We start from the raw sequence: 20,665 nt of genomic DNA on the forward strand, positions 1-20,665 counted from the left end.
TTTTTTTATCTTTTGTAGACTTGGTTAGTCCCACTAGGCTAGTAGCCTCTTTTCAGGGGAGTCCTGAGGTGCTGCTTAAGGGCTATTTTTGCAAAGGAATGCTAAGTGAAAAGTCCATAGACTAGACAACACTGATTTTAAGATGGGAGTGTGGAAAAGATTAGGGCATAAAAATGATGTGATGGATTAGTGTTTAAGCCTGCATCCTGACTGCATCTGCAGTTAATCCACATATCTGTTTACTCTCTGAGTGCAGTACGCATGGTTTTACTCATATTTGTGTAGGTTTTCCGCCAAGATTTTCACTTTCTTCTCTTTTCCTCAACACATGCTGCCTTTACTGGCCACTTTAAACTGCATACATAAATATTTCTCTCCTTCCCTCTCTCTCTCTCTCTCTCTCTCTCTCTCTCAGGGTGTACTGATTTCAGTACAAGTTTTTTAGAAGGGGGGTAGCATTTTTGAAAAAAAAAAAAAAAAAAAAAAACATACATATATCTTCCTTTTTAAGAAGGTGCTGGCTCCTTTAAGGAGGATACCAGCCATACGTACTGAATTACCTGGTTTTAACAGAGTTTTGGGGAATCATGGCACACCTTGATTTCCGCCTTTTTCTCAGGCTTTTTTTTTTAAATTTCTTTTCTTTTCCGTATTTTGTTGATGTCATCGCGTACGCGATGACATCAGTACCATCCGCCTGTCGGAATTGAGCTCAAGGGCTCAGGTGCGGCTACATTTCCGGCTAGCTGCCTCTTTTGAATAAGGCTACTACTGCTTGGCGGCTGCAGACCCAAGCAATGTGGAAAAGATCTGCGAGCGTGAAGGATACAGCTACTGCTATTTGGAAACTACCGACTAAGGAAATGACTGCAGTTCTGTGTGTGGTTATCGTCTGGCCTGGGCTGCTTGGGAGGGAAGGAAGCGACTGCTGCAGCAGCTGCTTCAGGTATGAACTGGTGTGTGTCAGTGCTCAAAATGCAATTGGCTGGGCGATCTGTCAATGCAATGCAAATTGCAAAACTCGAGTCTTGATGAATGGTAGCATCTCTTGTGTAGTAACGGCTGCTGCACTGCTGCTACTAAATTACAAATAGCAGTTGTAGTATCTTGCAGGACCCCAACATAGCTTTTTAATGTTTTCCCCCGCTGTCTGCTGACCATTAGACTCGGTCTTAGTTTACTGGCCCATTTGTTCCTCGTGTATTAGAGTAACAGGCCATCATTGAGGTAACCATCTGGAGTTTTTCAAATTTTGATGTTTTACAGCATAAGCCCATGTGTACCCAGCAACATGTTCAGGATTCAGTGTACAATGGTTGTCAGCAGGGGTGTGTAACCTACTACTACTATGAAGGTAGCCATTCCCTCCTTAAAGTTGATGCACTTCTGGGGGCCCCTTGTGTTCACCAAGGATTCAACCATGGAACTGCATGCACTAAGCATTTGCTCCATCACCATAGCCCTAAGAGAGGTAATTTGTCAAGGTCTGTCACTACTCACCTTTCCCATTCCTGCCCTGCAGGTACCCAAGCTGCTTATCCAACTCGGGTCATCTAAGTTTTAGTCAGTGCTTTCTCCTTCTTTGTCAACAGAGCACTCTCACCCTTACCTCAGGTTAAGGCAATCATGTCTACAAGCCATAAGCAAGTATTGGAACTCATTGCTTTAGATATAATAACTATAACCTCCAGTCTGACTAGGGTGTGGCACCTGACTGACTTCAGCTATGTGCAGTTACAAGTGCAGTTACAATTCTGAAAAGAAAGTAGTTTTTTATTCAACTAATACACTTGTAAATAATTCCTGGCCTACATAACCTGTCTGCATGTGATTTCAGTACTACCTAATGCAATAATAAATGAATGTAAGGAAATTCAAACACTTCCATTATGCAATACTCCTAATTGCCAATGTTGTGTACCTTGCCTTAGCTATTGTTTTGGAAGTATAAAATTGGAATGTTATACTTTCCTTCTTTGTAATATCAAAGATACGTTTATTTATTTATATTTGGGCAGGGTTGCATAAATACAACATGTGGTTGATAATAATTTTATATAAAGTTTCTAATGGGTATCTCCTTAACTACTGGGCAAGGGGTGTGTGTATGTGTTGATCTGCCTAACTACTGGGTAAGCTTTCATTCATTAATTTATCAGAAGTCTGTGTTTCTGTTTTTGCTGAGCTGCATTTGTAAATCTCATTTTTATGTTAAATGACTTCATTTCAGGTTATCTGCAAGCTGCATTTGTAAGTCCGTTTGCTGTTTCAGTTTTATCGGGTGTTTCAGATTATCTGCTGCAACTAGTAGGCAAGCTTGGCAGTGTACAATTAATGTAGCTTTCAGTGTGCAATTAATCAGAACTGCAAGCTTAGTCTGTTTTTTTTTCCCTGCTGCTGTGTTTTAACCTTTGGTGTATGTGTAATTAATTTAGTTAATTTAGTTTTCAGTGTGCTGTGTACTGTGCAATTAATACCTGCAAGCTTAGTCTGGTTTTCTTTTTACCTGCCTGCTGCTGTGTTTTAACGTGTCTGTGTCTGTGTGTGTAGAGTTTTAGATGGAAATGTTCTGAATTGGGTAGTTTTATCATTACTGGGTCCTTCTCCCACAGTAGGTAGATGCATTGCTGATACTGTACTGTGTTGTAAAGGGGGGTGGATGCTGTAGCCTGTTTTGCGAAGATATCTCGTAGCAACTATGAACCTGTTACCAGTTTGCCATTCATTCCCTATTGCAATATAACTAGCGTATCATTGTTTTTAATGCAACATAGGCAATTTATTCCTCAAGGGCAACTGGCACATTATTTGTAGATGAAACTGTGAAATATAAAGTTGCTTGCTAGCATCAGCCTCTTCATTAGTTACAGATTTCTCTAATGTAGAATTATGTAGATGGCTTTTACTAGTTCAGAGATTGTGCATATTTACTGATACTGGTGGACTGTAGATGTTTGAGTAGACTTTTATGTTGGAAGGTGTATCAGAGCATGTGTATGTTTCATGTGCAAGGGGTCTATGATTTGAAAACAGCCCAAAGTTGATCTTTATCTGCCACTGGCAACATGTATTTTCTTTGAATGTGGGTTTCAATGCTGTCTCAATGAATGTGAGTTTCAAAGGCAGAGAAGTTTTAATGCTAAGTCTAGTTTCATTGTGAGACTGCATTGCTTTGTTTAACAGATATTTATTGGTGTTTGTGCTGTAAAATGCAAAATAAAACTTTCCTGGCAAATCATTTAGGAATGAAGTCTCTAAATGACAGACGTTAAGTTTCAGACATCATAATCTTCAGAAAAATGCATGCTAAAGCAAGATGCATGCTAAAGCAAGACCTGATATTCTATCAACTGTCGTAAGTTTATACAAGGTCAATTTTTAGTACTGTTTGTATGTTCCCCCAATATAGTTGGCCTTTTCCAGATTTCCTGCATTAAGAGGTTGAGAGGTATGTGCAAATAAATCGCTTTATAGAATTAGGAATATCCAAACCTCTCAACTGTCCCCAATTTTGGCTCAAAATGTTGCTCTCCCTCTAATAATCTCTCTGCAAAATAGCAATTTTGGAAGAAAACGTGGAGGGTTTACTTTTTATAAATAACTGGAGTTATACATTACTTTTATTTCAGAAATGCATGTAGATTCTCTAATTTTGTTAGCTGCTCTAAGTTAACTGTGCTCATATTAAATGGTGTCTCTTCTTTGACAGGTTCCCAGCTGTATTGTCTGGCAATTTTATATTTTTGCATCACATTTTTGGTCTGTTTTCATAAAATTGTGGTTTTCTGGCAAATTAGTGGCAAATTGTTAAAGACTGAAGTTAGAAAATAATGGCAGACATTTGAGTTTCAGATTTCATACCTTTCAGAAATGCAAGACCTACTACTATTCTATTATCTCTTCTAAGTTTATAAGAGCAATATTTAAAAATGTCCTTATTTTTGGGCCTTTGCCTCAGTTTTATTTATGAGTTTGTTGCTCTAAGAGGTTGAGAGGTGTGTGTGTGTGTGTGTGTGTGTGTGTGTGTGTGTGTGTGTGTGTGTGTGTGTGTGTGTGTGTGTGTATGTAGCATACCTCTCAACTGTCCAAATTTTGCAGAATGTCCAGATTTTTGCCCCATATTTTTGTCTGTTCCTCATAAATTTTGTGATTTTCTATAAAATCATTGAAGGCTGAAGTTGCTAAATAATGACAGACATTTGAGCTTCAGACTTCATGTCCTTTAGAAAAATTCATACTAGCACAAATCCTGTTATTCTAGCAACTTTCTCATACTAGCACAAATCCTGTTCTAGCAACTTTCTAAGTTCACGAGCATTATTTAATATCTGTCCCTGTTTGTTCTAGGTTTTGTCCATATTTCTTGCACTAAGAGGTAGGTACTTTCTTGCACTAAGAGGTACTGTAGGGGTGTGTGAATGAAACATCTTAGTTAGGGGTAGCAGGTGGTTAGTAATTTACTCAAGCTCAAAACCTGTACCTTAGTTACAGAAAACAAAAGCATAAATTCTCTACCCCAACTACCATGCTGCATTTTTCAAAGAACTAACATTTCAGGTTAATTTTCAATTCAAGGAACAGAGTTTGAGTGAATTTATATTATATTACTGAAGAGACATTAATGCCTCTTCATCGACACTAAAAGTGCGAACCGTGAATTACGAGAATGGCCGTAGCTTGGCTGGGGAGGGGGGTAGCAGTTTGAGAGCTGTGAGTACAAATTTGAAAATCCTAGCTACACCCCTGCTCTCTCTCTCTCTAGTGTGATGCAGACTGTGGGTGAACAGGATGTGGAGTGGAGTAGTCTACTTCCTCAATTAACAGTCAAACAAGTTAAATCCCATTCATGGAACAAATACAAGGAAACAGTATAACCCTGGTACTTTTGTTTTTGGTACAGGTGCTGTACAAACGAATGGTCGTATGGAGATTCTATCACACAGCATTTATTAAGCAGAAGAATGTGAACATACGGGACCTGTTTCAGAAAAGACTTGTGAAAAGAGGGCCACAAATTCCAGTTTATATCTAGAAGTGGTTTGGGAAAGAAGGCCATATTTTAACAATAGGACTGGGAAAAGATGCCTTACCTTTTGGGAAATGTACTGTGGGTGGTTAAACTCATGTCAGCTGCAATGTATGGAAAAGAGCCCATATGGAAAGATGCAGTCAGAGTGTCCTTTTTTGGAAGGAGTAATGGGAAATATGAAAACCCTTTTTTGACAGAGAAACTAGTAAAAAAAATGTAAATATTTTGGCCATAATTTAGAATGGATTTTGAGAAATATACATGGAGGCATGATGTATTCTGAATGGTTGATGGGAACAAGGAAGGAAGCATAATGGTAGTATCTAAATCATTTGTAAGAATGTATGTATCTTCATTTTGAAATGTACCACAAAGAAAATATTAGAAAAAATAGTATTGACTGAATTTCCTTATTCCACTTGTTATAACCCAAGACAGGATTTTGTTGTTTTGTGTTACTAAAGAATTGTTACTTTCTGTGCTCTGTATTCAATTTACTTATGATAGAGTTTTGTAATAAACTCAGTTACATAACTAAAAATATTGAGTAGGTACAAAATACTTACCTTCCCACAGGATCCAAGGACATGCCTCAGATTATTATTTTTTTAATATTTCAAATTAAATTGTATACTTTGGTGATTTTTGGTACAACAGAAATGACCCATTCAATAAAATAAACTGCATATATAGTGATGTTATATAATATACTTTCAGAGTTTCAAGAAATAGCATTTGTTGCACACAAATGGCTTAATAAAGCTGTCCACTGATATACATACGGTTCACAGACAGATCCATTTTTGTTACAGATTCTGTGCTGGTTTGCATAGAAAGACAATTTAGGGGCACACTAATGTGTGACAGAAGTAGATCACTACAGTCAGATACCACAGCCTTTAACAAGATGGCATGTTTCAGGAAAGGCTGATAGTTTTAATGATAACGCTGCCTAAGGCAAAAAAGTAAGTAATGTGATAAAAGGCAGTACAGTTTGCTTATATAGTATTTACCCAAAATTCAAAATGTCTGTATACAGCCCTACTGCAGGGAGAAGTACAATACAAAAATTTGTAGTGGCATGTCCAGTTGTTCTACAGCTTGAGACATAATGTAATCTAGATTAATAATAATAATAATAATAATAATAATAATAATAATAATAATAATAATAATGAGTTAAAGCTAAGCTATGCTCTCTTGACTTTAACTATTTTTGTACTATGACATCATCAGACATAATGTAATATAGAATAATAATAATGAGTTAAAGCTAAACTATGATCTCACTTTAGCCATTTTTGTACTATGACATCATCAGACAATGTAACCTAGAATAATAATAATGATGAGTTAGCTATGATCTCTTGACTTTAGCTATTTTTGTACTATGACATCATCAGACATAATACAATCTATAATAATAATAATAATAATGAGTTAAAGCTGCTCTCTTGACTTTAGCTATTTTTTGTACTATGACATCATGCTGCTGCTGCCTCCACTGCTATCGTACAATTTTCCCACATTAAGATTACAGGCAGCAGACTGTGCCTATCCTAACAGCTAAACTCCTACCACAAAGCCTCCCATTCTGCTAGGCTCTTCGGTTTCCCAAAGTATAGGTCAGCGTTCCTGGCAGTACCAGCTAGACCATTTTGCCAGCTATAGTTGTGAAAACACATTAGTGACTGGGGTAATAATACACTTGGAGAATAAAGTCAGATCACTTGTTCAAGTAACAGAAAATTTACGTTAGTGTGTGCATATCTGTGTTGGGAAGGGGCATGTATCCCCTGGTCACACTAGGATGACAAAAACAGATTTACTGTAGAGTTGCTGGTAGTGTAGCATTTAGAAGAGGTCAACACAGGATTCATGAGGGTGAAAAAATAGCAAGTAAGGGTCTGCAGACATGTTACTTACATGACTCATAGATGTGCTTTTTGAGCATTTTGTATATGTATGTTTATTATAGCAAGTCCTACTCACCATTTCTTGTACAATACAGTTGCAACCCTGCTGACTGTTAGACATTAGAAAATCACAGGCTGTAGGCTCTCAGTCCACTCCAACAAACTACCACAAATGGTTATGAATACATTTATTGTAAGCGCTTTCGCTGGTAGAAAATTCTCCAGCTTCTTCAGACAAAAACCTTTTTACCATGAAACACACTTTTAAAAGTACATTTAAAAACCAGGCTACCAATGAAAAACATTGAGCCTCGTGATGTCATGCAAGCATTTAAAAATTAAAGCAACACAGATTAGACCATTTCAGTAACCGTAATAGTCAAAATTCCAGCCTTACAACATACTGACTACTAATGAAAACAATCAGAATTGTCAGTATTATTGTGTACTTTGACATAACAATGTGCAATTTATGCTTAACTAAGAAATACACATTATTTAAAAATCTATATGTTAATCTAAAAAGATCACCAACCTTCAAAAACCTACCGATTCTTACCATCCATACGGCTGTTATTGAAAACCATGATGGAACCAGAACTAAACTTGAAATTCGTAGTTAGAAAAATATATAAAACATCATGGCCAACAACAATAAACATAAAATAAAAAATACTAAATATAATTTAGGACTTCCATTTTATGCCCAAAATAAACATAATAAATAAAAGCCATTTGAACATGCATGTATATGAAATAAACTATACAGACTAAGCTATACTATACCATACCTCATTCCATACACGTACAGTGAAAGGTTATACCATTATATCGGCATACTGACAGGCAATGCATACATTATAGCTCATCTAAACCAACATATAAACCACTTTCATCTAGCTAAAGCTTTCTTTTTTAATAAGCATTTTATAGACAATACTTCATTTAGCCATGGTAGAGTGTGAGCTCCTGTCCGAATTTGCCATGCTTGCATGACATCACGAGGCTCAATGTTTTTCATTGGTAGCCTGGTTTTTAAATGTACTTTTAAAAGTGTGTTTCATGGTAAAAAGGTTTTTGTCTGAAGAAGCTGGGGAATTTTCTACAAGCGAAAGCGCTTACAATAAATTTATTCATAACCATTTGCGGTTGTTTGTTGGAGTGGACTGAGAGCCTACAGCTTGTGGTTTTCTGAGTTTTCTGAGTTTGTCTAGTTTGACTGTTAGACATTACCCAGGTATATTAAAGTACACAGATTGACAAAAACACAATGACCTGTCAAATATGTTTGATGCAGCTGTGTTTAGCTCCTACAAAAGTACATCCTGCAGCAGTTATATGTAAGCACCTTCAAAGGACTCACTCACTGTATTGGTCAGAACATGCCATGTGACAGTGACATATTTGGGTGATACAACTGAGCACAATGGCACTAAATATACAGAACCAACTGATATTGCCAACATCCTGGCAGATAGGTTCAGTGTTAACTTTACCCCCCCTCTCACCCCCTAGAGGGCCCATCTCTATACTGGAAGAATGCAAAGTTCTTGTAATCATGGCTGCACAGGTAAAAAACACACTCTCCAAAGCCAAGAACACAGCATCCATGGGACCTGACAATATCCCAGGCTGCGTTCTACATGAACTACAGAATGAACTGGCTCCCCACCTAAGTACCATGTTCAGTCATAGCCTCACCTCAGGCTTTGTGCCCACTGAATGGCGCACCATGATGGTTATCCCACTCCACAAAGGGGGAGCCACGATGGAACCTGGGAACTACCGCCCCATTAGCCTGATGATCCTTAGGTTCATAGGTTCATACTAGGCTATCTGCCCTAGGGCATCTACAAGTCTAGCCAGAGTGTGTTTGGCTTTCGCCATCCATTTTAAATTAATTTTGCTATGCCCTTTTTTGAGGTTAGTATACTGTGCCTCTGTCTAACAGTGACACAGAAGTGATACCCGGGGTAAACCTATGATCTCCCATCCACTCATTAAGATTCCTCTTGAAGACAGTCAATGAGGGACTCTGCCTAACCTGGACTGGGATTTTATTCCAGAGTGAAGGGAGCCTCTGGGTTATGAGTCTGTCCCTCCAGCATGTCCTATTTATTTCAGTGCTGAGGTTCAAGTCTCTCGAGCACATAGCTCGATGGGATTTGGATTTTCTGAGGTGCAGCATGTCCATTAATTCTGGGTTGGACATGGTTTTATACGTCAGGCACAGATCGCCTCTGAGCAGGTGGTATGCCACTGAGTAGAGCTGGAGTTTCTTTAACCGGGCAGCATATGGCATCTGTTTGAGCCCTTTGATCCTCTTGGTGAGGTACTTTTGGGGTCTTTCCAGTTGCTGCAGGTGTCTGATAAGGTACATCCCAAAAGGGGCATTGTACTCAAGTATGGGCCTGATGAGGGATGAGTAAAGAGGCACGATGACCTCCCCTGATCTAGATGTGAATCCCTTCATGATTAGGTGGGCTATATAAATTGTTTTTCTAACCACTTTGACCATGTGGTTGTCAAATGAGAGACTGCTATCAACTTGGGTCCCCAGGTCCCTAATTACTTCTTCTGTACTTAATGGATTACCACCTATGTGGTAATTTGTGGGCACTTTGTTTTTGCCAGAGGGGATGACTATACACTTTTTGGCATTTAGCTTGAGGCCATGGCTCTGGCACCAGTTGTCTATTTCTATGAGGCCCTTTTGGAGGATGCTTGCGTCAGCTGGAGTGTCGATTATGGCACCCAGTTTTCAGTTATCTGCAAACTTGGTCAGCCACAGTCCTTCTGTGTTGGCCTGTACCTCTGAGAAATATATACTGAACAAGAGAGGTCCCAGGACTGAGCCTTGTGGGACGCCAATTGTAACTGGTTTGGAGTCTGACATGGCTCCAGCAATTCTATCCATGTGGGTTCTGTCCATGAGCCAGTTTGCAACCCATCTAGTGACATAGGGGTTTATATTTCAGCTGGTGAGCTTATCTATAATGCCCGAGTGGGGTATTGTATCAAAGGCTTTTGCGAGGTCAAGGTAGGCTGTGTGTACCACCTTCCCCTCGTCAATGGCCTTAGTGACTGTTTCAAAGAAATCAACCAGGTTTAAGAGGCAGGATCTGCCCTTAACAAAGCCAAACTGGGTAGGATCCAGTGTCTGTAGGTCCCCAATACCTTTATTTATGAGGTCCATAATGATCCATTCCATAGCTGTGCAGACCAAGCTAGTCAGGCTTATGAGGCGATAGTTTCCAGGATCCGTTGAGGCACCACCTTTGTGGAGAGGGACCACTGTTGCTGTACGCCACTCTTTGGGTACATATCCTGTAGTAAGGCTGAGATTGAACAGTAGTTTTATGTTTGGGTTTAGCTCTTCTTGGAGTTCATGTAGGATGCAGCCCGGGACACCATCTGGTCCCATTGATGCTGTGTTTTTTGCTTTGGAGAGGGCAGCTCTTACCTGAGCATCTGAGATGTCAGGGGGGCAGCACTCTGCTGGGATAGATATTTGCCCTTTTGGTGGGGGGGGGGGGGGTTTGCACTGAACCTGTCAGCTAGGATGTTGGCAATGTCTGTGGGTTCGGTGTATTTTTTGTCATTTTGGACTAATTCTGAGCATATCTGGGAATTCCCACCCAGGTTCCTAACATAACTAAAGAAAGCCTTGTGATTATCCTTAGTGTCCTGTGCAATTTTTCTCTCGAAGCTGGCCTTAGATGATTTTATGAGTGCCCGTAGTTTTTTACTATTACTGATCAGAGATGCCTTCCCTTTTTGGGATTTTGCTCTATCATGTAGTAGCTTCCTCCTTCTATTGTATAGTTTGCTTATGGCTGGGGTCCACCAGACAGGACGTCTGCCTTTGGAGGATTGGGACTTGGTTTTATTTGGGATTGCATGATCCATGCATTCCTGAAGGTGTTCATAGAATGCATTTATAAAGGATTCTGCGGTCTGAGCCGTATTTTCCACAGGCCCGGGGGCTTTGAAGGATTCCACCTCGATTTTGAGGAGTGTGAAATTTGCATTAGAGAAGTTTTTCACTGTGGTTTTCAGGGCAGGGGGTGGAGTCGGGATGTGAATATCCAGTGAGATTAGTTTATGGTCTGATCTTACCAATGAGGGATACACTTCTGGTCTGGAGCATAGAGTCCTCATGTTGGTGATGATCAGGTCCAGTATGTTTTCCCCTCTTGTGGGAGTGGTAACAAGTTGTTCCATAGCATTTGAGTTTATAAATTCTAGGAACCTTTGGGCTAGAGTGTTGGAGCTAGAGTTATGATCCCAGTCTATATTTGGGTAGTTGAAGTCGCCCAATATAATGATGTTTGGAGAGACCTTCATATTTTCCAGTGTTCTCAGGAAGGCTGAGTGGGGTTCCTGGGTTTGGGAGGGTGGTCTGTAGCAGGCTATAAACTGGAAGGCAGTTTTACCCACTGTTAGTTGCACATGGATAGTCTCTGATGCTTTGTGCTGTGCCACCAACCTGGAGGTGTGGGTATCTTTGACGAATATTGATACTCCCCCTCCTTTTGTGGTTCTGTCCAAGTTTTAGGGACGAAAAGCATGGTATGAGGTATAACCTGGTAGTGCTGGGGTGCTCTCGGGAGCCTTGAACCAGGTTTCTGTTACTGCACAGATATCGATGTTATCTGTGCTAAGGAGAGTTTCGACTGCGTGCCATCTTGAGGTTTAGACTTCTGGCGTTGAGTAGCATTACTCTTAGTTTCTTATCCCTTGTGATAACTATGGAGGTGGGTTTGTCTTTTGAGCCTTGCCTAAAAAAGGCACTATGGGGGTAGCAAGAGCCTTTGCCAATATCCGAAAGCCCAGGGGTGACAGGTGCAAGCCGTCCCTAGCGAAGCATCGTGGCTTGTCGAGCATGTCATCCCAGGCTGACAGGCATTGGATCCCCTTTGAATGACACCAATACTTAAGCCAATTGTTGAAATTGATCATCTTGTCTTCATATTGTGGCATCATTCTTGGTGAGGGTAAGATGCTACTCAAGGTCAGGGTCATACCGGCTTGGGCTACATGCTCAGAGAGCTCCTCTATGTCTCTTTTCATGTAGTCCTGGGAGGTACTTCTCAGGTCATTCACACCAGCATGGACAATGACTGAATCATATTTGTACTTGCCTTGGAGTGACCTGAGTGCTTGTGTTATGTAGCGGATCCTAGCGCCTGACAGGCAGCTCACCATGACCTTCTCCTTGTTCAGCCTGGTGAGTGGGACATCAGTGTGCCTGACGATAGAGTCACCTATTACAAGTGTATCAGGTGTGTTGTTTAGCCTTAAGGGCTGTGACTGTTTGACACACTGGCTTTGTGAGCTATGTGTTGCACGTGTTTTGTTTTGGGGTAGCGGTTGCTTGGGTGTCTGCTTTGGAGGTCTCTGCTGCTTAGGCAGATTTTTATTTAGAGCCTCTGAGTATGTTTTTGTGTGTTTATGTGTTTGGTTTGCTGTTGTGGTAGGTCTATGTGAGACTGGAATTGTAGTGAGTGTGGTTTCCTTCTCCTCCTGACTGGTTACGCCAGTACTGAGTTGAGAGAGCTTAGCCTCCAGTATGGCTATATGGTTGCATCTCTCACATGTGTTGGAATTTGTTGGGAGGAGGAGAGGGTTGTCTGTGTACATGAGGCAGTTGTAACACTGCCTCAAGATTCCCAGATTCACCAGCTGGACCGGAGAGGAGATTGACAACTGAACTTTGGACATGCTAGAATAGTATTGGGAATTCCTTTATAATTGAAAAAAAAAGGGCTAATGGGGAACAAGGTACTCAAGGGGTGTTTGTGAGGGTGTAGTGCTTTTAATTTTTTAGTGCTGACTTATATAATTGCTTTAGTGAGCAAGTGCCAGGTAACTTAAATGCAATGTGTTACAGTTAACTTAAATGCAAAAATGACAAACAGTAACTTTCTTTCAAGTAAAACAAGGAAATAAGTACAGTAAGCAATGCAGATATCACTAGGGATCCACAGAAGCACTGAAAAGCCGTGTTTTAGGTGGAATTAGCATTTCAGGGAAATAACAAGCAAACAAACAACAAGCATACAAACAAAGCTAGATTCAGCAGGCCTGGATCTAGTCTATGCTACAGCAAACAAGGTGTACCAATTTCCATAAGAAACAGTTCAAATATGCAGGCACTATAAGCCTGGTCTGCAAGGCCATGGAACGTATCATCATGGAACTCATAAACAAAGACATTGGTAATCTTCAAACTCTGGACCCTACCCAGTTCGGGTTTGTAAAAGGCAGATCATGTCTCCTAAACCTGATAGACTTCTTTGAAGCAGTCACCAAAGCCATAGATGATGGTAAGGTGGTTCACACAGCCTATCTAGATCTCACCAAGGCTTTTGACACCATCCCCCAGTCTGGAATTATAGATAAACTCACTAAACTAGGTATAAATCCGTATGTCACAAGATGGGTTGCTAATTGGCTCATGGACAGAACCCACACTGTGAAAGTAGCAGACTCCAAATCCGACTTCAGACCAGTGACAAGTGGAGTACCACAGGGTTCAGTCCTGGGTCCTCTCCTGTTTGGTTTCTACTTCTCTGAAGTACAGGCTAACACAGAAGGTCTTTGGCTAATGAAGTTTGCAGATGACTGCAAACTGGGAGCCATAATCGAAACTCCTAATGATGTGGACATCCTACAAAAGTGCCTGACTGAGACAGATGCCTGTGTCAAAGCCATGGCCTGGAGCTCAATGCCAAAGTCAGAGCCATGGCCTGAAGCTCAATGCCAAAAAGTGCATTGCCATCTCCTTTGGTAAAAACTCTGTACTCATGAACTACCACATAGGTGGTAGTCTACTTAACACCGAAAGTGTGATAAGAGACCTTGTGATACAGGTGGACAGTAGTCTCTCCTTTGATAATCACATTGCCACAGTGGTCAGGAAATCCTTCTACGTGGCACATCTCATCACAAAAGGTTTCTCATCCAGAAAAAAAGAGGTCATTGTTCCCCTCTACTCATCACTCATTAGACCCATTATAGAGTACAGCGCCCATTTTGGTATGTACCTCACAAGACATCTACAACAACTGGAGAGGCCACAGAAATACCTCACAAAGAGGATTACTGGCTTCAAACAGATGCCTTATGTAGACCGTCTCAAAAAACTCCAGCTTTACTCCGTCACATATCGCCTACTCAGAGGCAATCTCTGCCTAACATACAAAGTTATGTCAAACCCAGAGCTGTTGGACATGCTCCACTTAAAGAAATCCCAGTCCCTCTGAGCTACACGCTGTAGGGACCTAAACCTTGTCACCACAATAAACAGAACATGCTGGAGGGACAGATTCCTGTCCCAGAGACTTCCCATACTCTGGAACAGACTACCTATCTATGTCAAACAGAGCTCCTCAGTAGCACTCTTCAAGAAAAATCTTGATGATTGGATGGGAAATAGGAAATTCACCCCAGGGATCTCTTCTGTGGCTCTGCTCGACAGGGGCACAGGAAAATAATTTTCTTGCGTGGCGAAAGCCAGGGTACCTTTCTGGCTAGGCTTATATAGGCCCTAGGGCCAATAGGCTAGTACTTACCTATGAACCTATGAACCTATGTTTCATGTGTCATATGGACACATGCACACATACAGACACAAGCACACACACTTAAAGAAGTGTACGTACATATGTGAATGCGCATTTGTGTTTCTGTGGTTTTGTTTACATATTGATAAAATAGATGACAAACAAAAATGACAAAAATAACTTAACAATTTCATTAGGTAAAAATGGTTACAGAACTGTAAACATTTAAACATAAAAATAACACTTTAATAGTTGCTCACATTTTTGTCTGATGAAGCGTGGAGGAGTCCACGCGAAAGCGCTTATCCTTGTCATTAAAGCTGTGTATTTTTGGATTCATCTGGCTTTTTGTTTACTTACTTCATCGTGGTGAGTCTACTAGTATTTTTATTGCTACATTTTTGTCTTTCATGAAATTCTACAGGATTACTCTCTATAAAGAAACAATAATAGACATGTATAGGTAGTGTCTAGTATAGAATATATATTTATCATCTTCATATATACATCAAACAAATATCCACCTTAGCAGCAGTAAACATTAATGCAGCAACATCAGATGACAACTATTAAAGAAAACAAAAACAAGACTTGAAGTGTTGTACTTACTCCCAGAATTCAACAACAGGAGACTCTCTGTTCATTATATCTGGGCACGTTACATTCTGAAATGTAAAGTTGCCAATTGTGGCATTGGTGCAGTTGTCAGGGAAAAACTTCTCGACACAGTTTACAGTGTTCCATGAGTTACTGCAACTAGCCCAGGGTAGATGGGATGTGAATGACTTAATGAGGTAGAAAAAGGCCCAGGCGAGTATCATGATGTAGTAAGTGTCACAGAAGAAGACAATCACCATGGATGCATATCCCAAACCTTAAAAAGAACAGAAGAAATAAAATTATGAAGACAGCAGCATGAAAAACTCACAAATGGGGTCACTGCACTAGGAATGGAATCAAGTCTTTAAATACTATCGCAACTGGACATCACTGCTGGTGTACTTGTTTGTCATACATTGTAGCAGCTTACCTGTATCTGGTTAAATTTACTCTTATACCTAGCATTGTAATGTCAATGTAGGTCAATGGAAAATAATGCATTCTGTTATTATCTCTGAAAGAACTTCGTGAACAATAATAAAAGATTTTTCTGTCGCCAAATCGTATGTCTTATACAGGTTGTGTGTGCGCATGTGCGTGTATATATATATATATATACCCCCCCCCCCACACACACACACACACACACACACACACACACACACACACACACACACACACACACACACACTCACGCACACACACCCATATATATATATATATATATATATATATATATATAGAGAGAGAGAGAGAGATCTATATGTATATATCTGTATTTATATACATCTATATATCTACAGATAGTCATAGATATATACATACCTATCAAAAATATATCACAAAATAATATTGCATCCATGCATATGGAAAAATGTATTTCACATTAAAAAACAATAAATTACCTGTCCTGCTTGATAAAAACATTTACTTTTATTCCTGTTTGCAGTTGGAAGTACAGGATAAACTGTTTTCAGTTATACAAGCTTCATCAGTATCTTTTCTGTATCTAAGAAAGCAAGCAAGATAACTATACTTACAGGTATAATGTTTGGCTTTCACCATATATTTACAGGAGACACACCACGGCCCATTAAGAATGTTACTCAGTGTAAGTGCATTTATCTTTCACTTGAGGACTAACGGTTAGTTTATAGAAAGTCTCACCTTTGAAGAGGGGTGCAATATTCCAGGCTTTCACTCCACCAGCTTTCATAAATTGCCCTAAGGCAATCTCTAGGAAGAAGATTGGGATTCCTCCCATCAGTGCAATTAGGATATATGGAATGAGAAAAACACCTAATGAGAGAAATAATAGGTTGGTTAGTTACTGTTTCTGTGTTTCACAAACACTGACTGCAAGAGTTCAGTTGCCATCCATGATAAATAATATTTGATCCATACTCTGGACCAACATAAGGACAGATATGTCAGTGCAAAATCTTTTATTGTGTGTCATACATCTGTTTTTATAGTTTTGAGTGATATTAAATTTATACCCCTTAAAGATAACATCTGTGGCTGAATAGAAAAGAGTTTTATATGCATTCTTTTAGTACAAGTCATCTATTGTAAACATTGGTTACAAACTAGAAGGCTAACTCACAAATTTCTCAATTGTTCCCATAAAATAAGGACAGCAGCTGAATACATTTCATTGATGAAGTCTACATGCATGAGTTTTATACATTTCTTTTTATTAATTTACAAGCTTTGCTGTCCTATAAGTTCTATACAGAATCCAGTATGGTTAAGACATTTAATTCAAGAACAAAAAAAAAATAGTCACCCTGGCAATTCTCAAAAATGAGTGAACAGCACTGCTAACAAGCCAGATATGTCACTTGGATTTAACATTTTTAATAAAGAGGTTTGAGGAGTATGTTTAGAAAAGCAATAACCCCCAACTACACTTACGTCAGACTCCAAGCCGGTCACAAGTGGTGTCCCACAGGGCTCGGTCCTTGGCCCCCTATTGTTTGGCATCTACTTCTCAGAAGTACAGGCCAACATAGGAGGACTTTTGACAAAGTTTGCAGGCGACTGCAAACCATAGTGGAAAGTGCATCAGACACGGATATCCTTCAGAAGGGACTCACGGAAACAGATAGCTGGTGCCAGAGCCATGGCCTGAAGTTAAATGCCAAAAAATGTATAGTCATACCCGGGAAAAACAAGGTAACCCCAAGCTACCATATAGGTGGCAATCCACTAAGCACAGAAGAGGTTATCAGGGACCTGGGGACCCAGGTTGACAGTGGCCTTTCTTTTGACACTCACATTGCTAAAGTGGTTAGAAAGACCTTCTACATTGCCCACCTGATCATGAAGGATTCACATCCAGATCTAGTGAGGATATTGTTCCCCTGTACTCTTCACTTATCAGACCAATGATCGAATGCCCCATTCGGGATGTATCTCACCCGACATCTGCAGCAATTGGAAAGACCCCAAAAGTTCCTCACCAAAAGGATAAGGACTCCAAAATCTGTCATATGCTGCCAGATTGAAGAAACTCCAGCTCTATTCAGTCACATACCGTCTGCTCAGAGGTGACATGTGCCTGATATACAAGGCCATGTCCAACCCGGAATTAATGGACATGCTCCACCTCAAAAATCCAAATCCACCAAAACCACTAGAGCAAGCGACTTAAACCTTAGCACGGATTTAAATAGGACGTGCTGGAGGGATAGATTTATCACTCAGAGACTCCCTATGCTGTGGAATAAAATCCCGGTCCATGTGAGGCAGAGCACCTCGCTGACTCTGTTCAAGAGAAATCTAGACCTGTGGATGGGAGATAATCATCTCTGTGTCACTGCTGGACAGAGGCACAACAAACTAATGGGCACAGTATTTTTTCATATAAGGACAAAAATTTGGGCTAGGCTTATAAATGCCTTAGGGCAGATAGCCTAGTATAAACCTATGAACCTATGAACCTATATTTCCAGAATAATGTATTGAGTGGATCATGTGGTGCTTCCAGTCATGTCATGTGACTTCTCATTAATTTAATAAACTTTTACCAAGGAAAGCAATTCCAGTTTCACCTTCATCCTAGTACATTATCATCTAGACTCAAAGTACAAAACAAAATTGCTGATGTTGTATTCTTGGTAATTTTTTGTGATCTCTGATTAATGCTACTTTTTGGTTGCTTAAAACAAACAAATTATTTCCATTCACAGCAGTCTTACACTGTAAGAATAGAATTTTCCTCTGCCCTGTCAGATGTGATGCCTCTCAACATCCTAACATAAATCACACTTTCAATACCCTCACAGTAACCATTTAAAAGGTCAGGACGCGCTTAAATATGGAGACTGAATAGCCATAAAACAGACTTATGTATACTAAGACTGAGATGCCATTTCTAGGAATAGTCCCTTTTCTCTGAGGTATGGCCATCTCAGAGTTGGTATATATAAATTCAGGGGGTGTGGGGCTACCCTCACTGCAAAAATAAAAAGTTTAAAAGTGAAGAGCGATTTTCAAGATTGGCCCTTCTCTGGGTTTTCAGTCTTTTTTTCATCTTGTCGACACAGCATTTCACGTGTTGACATTTCAGAAGGGAACCCTCCCTCTCATAACACATTTTGCTCCAATTACTATCACAAATTTCACTCCCATTACATGCCACATTTCTCCTCCTAATAGTACCACAAACTCTACTCCCTCACTTGCCACATTTCTCCTACTACTTCTACTACTACCACATATTGGAATCCATCACACACCACATTTCTCCCACTACTTCTATTACAAACTCAACTCCCTTACATGCCACATTTCTATTTCTTTTGTTGTCACATACTCAACTCCCTCACATGCCACTCTTCTCCTATTACTATCACAAACTCTACTCCCTCAAATGTCACATTTCTCCTACTACTACTATCACAAACATGACCACCTTAAAAGGGCGGTGTATGTAAATAATAATTCATCACTGGAAGCTGTCATGGGAGTCACAAGTTCTGATATAATAAAACCAGATTTCAAAACCTTAAATAATAACGAACCTATTTTCTCAACACTGAAAGCCATAAACTATAGATAAGTGAACAATAAGTCAAAACAAAATGACATGTTATACCCATAAGTCACTTCTTTGACATTTACTCAGCCAAAGCATGGGTTACTATAAACTCTGCAACAGAGTACTGTTGAGTGCTACAAGCTTTATTGTTATTACATGAAAAAAAATTAAGCGATTTAGTAATTGTTTCCTCTTTAGCAATTTAGCTAACCTAAGCATGTAACTTACTACGTAACTTGCACATATCACTTGTTTCTAAAACATGCTGCTTGCTTCACAATGCCTTTGTCATACTTTAGTCAAGGTGGGATTTGGTCCTTTTCTGATGTGATTTGGGTGTTTCAGAATTCTAAAATATTAAATTAATTTTATTTAATTCAATATCACTGCTTCTCTAACATAATTTGATTTAAATACTTCTATCTCTGTCAATACCTTACTCATCTTCGTAAAGACATTCATCCACCCATAACTGCAACAACATATCTCTGAGTTTTACTCACCTAGTTTCTTTTAAAGTCATCTCCCAGTTAATGTTTGGGTAATTGAAATCAGCCAATATTAGGGTGTTTGCTAGGACCTTTATGTTTCCCAGTGTTTCCAGAAATGCAGAATGGGTGTCCTGGGACATGGTGGGTGATCTGTAACAAGCTACAATTTGAATTGCAGTTTTGCCCATTGTTAGTTGCACAAATCCCTGAGAGCCACATGCTCTAGAGATCTAACCCTCACCACAACAATAAATAGGACGTGCTGGAAGGATAGATTCCTACTCCCAGAGACTTCCCTTGCTTCGGAACAAGATCCCAATCTACATTAGGCAGAGCTCCTCACTAACACTCTTCAAAAGAAACCTTAATGCGTGGATGGGAAACAGAAAGTTTACCCCAGGGATCACTTCAGTGGCTCTGCTGGACAGAAGCACAGGGAATTAATCTAAGGGGGGGGCAAAAGCCAGCACATTCTGGCTAGGCTTATAAATGCCTTTGGGCAGACAGCCTAGTATCAACCTATGAACCAATGAACCTATAGAGTCATCTATCACTAGTGTGTTGGGTATGTTGTTTTGCCTTATGGGCTGTGATTGCGTGGCACACTGATTATGTGAAGTATGTGTTTCATGGTTGGTGATGCATTGTGGAGGTTGCTTGGATGTCTGCTTTGGAGGTCTCTGTTGCTTTTGCAGATTTTTATTTAGAGCCTCCGAGTACGTTTTTGTGTATTTATGTGTATTTGCCTGTGTTGGTTTGTTAGGTCTATGTGAGGCTGGTGGTGTGTTGCAAGTATTACCCTTCTCCTCTTGACAGTCAGTTACAGTCTGGAGTTGAGAGATCTTTGCCTCCAGTCTAGCTGTATAATTGCATCTCTCGCATATATTAGTGTTTGGTGGTAGGAGGAGAGGGTTGTCTGTGTACATGGAAAAGTTGTAACATTGTCTTAAAATGCCCAGATTCACCAGTTGGACTGGAGAGTTCACCAGAAACTGCCCTTTGGACATGCCTGAATA

General features: G+C 39.9%; 1 protein-coding gene across 2 annotated transcripts in view; it reads right to left on the bottom strand.

Moving 5' to 3' along the window:
- The window catches only part of LOC122808955 (sodium- and chloride-dependent creatine transporter 1-like), a 237,074-nt gene that overhangs the window by 135,583 nt on the left and 80,826 nt on the right, over positions 1 to 20,665 (bottom strand). For both annotated transcript variants that reach the window (XM_044080113.1, XR_006365847.1), the window contains exons 2-3: positions 16,281 to 16,412; positions 15,123 to 15,387 (exon numbers count right to left, since the gene is read on the bottom strand). In XM_044080113.1, the coding sequence (XP_043936048.1) occupies positions 15,123 to 15,387; positions 16,281 to 16,412 (397 nt within the window). The remainder of the gene's footprint in view (positions 1 to 15,122; positions 15,388 to 16,280; positions 16,413 to 20,665) is intronic.

This window comes from Protopterus annectens, chromosome 8.part0 (assembly GCF_019279795.1).
Source record: "Protopterus annectens isolate FY-2018-M chromosome 8.part0, PAN1.0, whole genome shotgun sequence".
Lineage (NCBI taxonomy): Eukaryota > Metazoa > Chordata > Ceratodontiformes > Protopteridae > Protopterus > Protopterus annectens.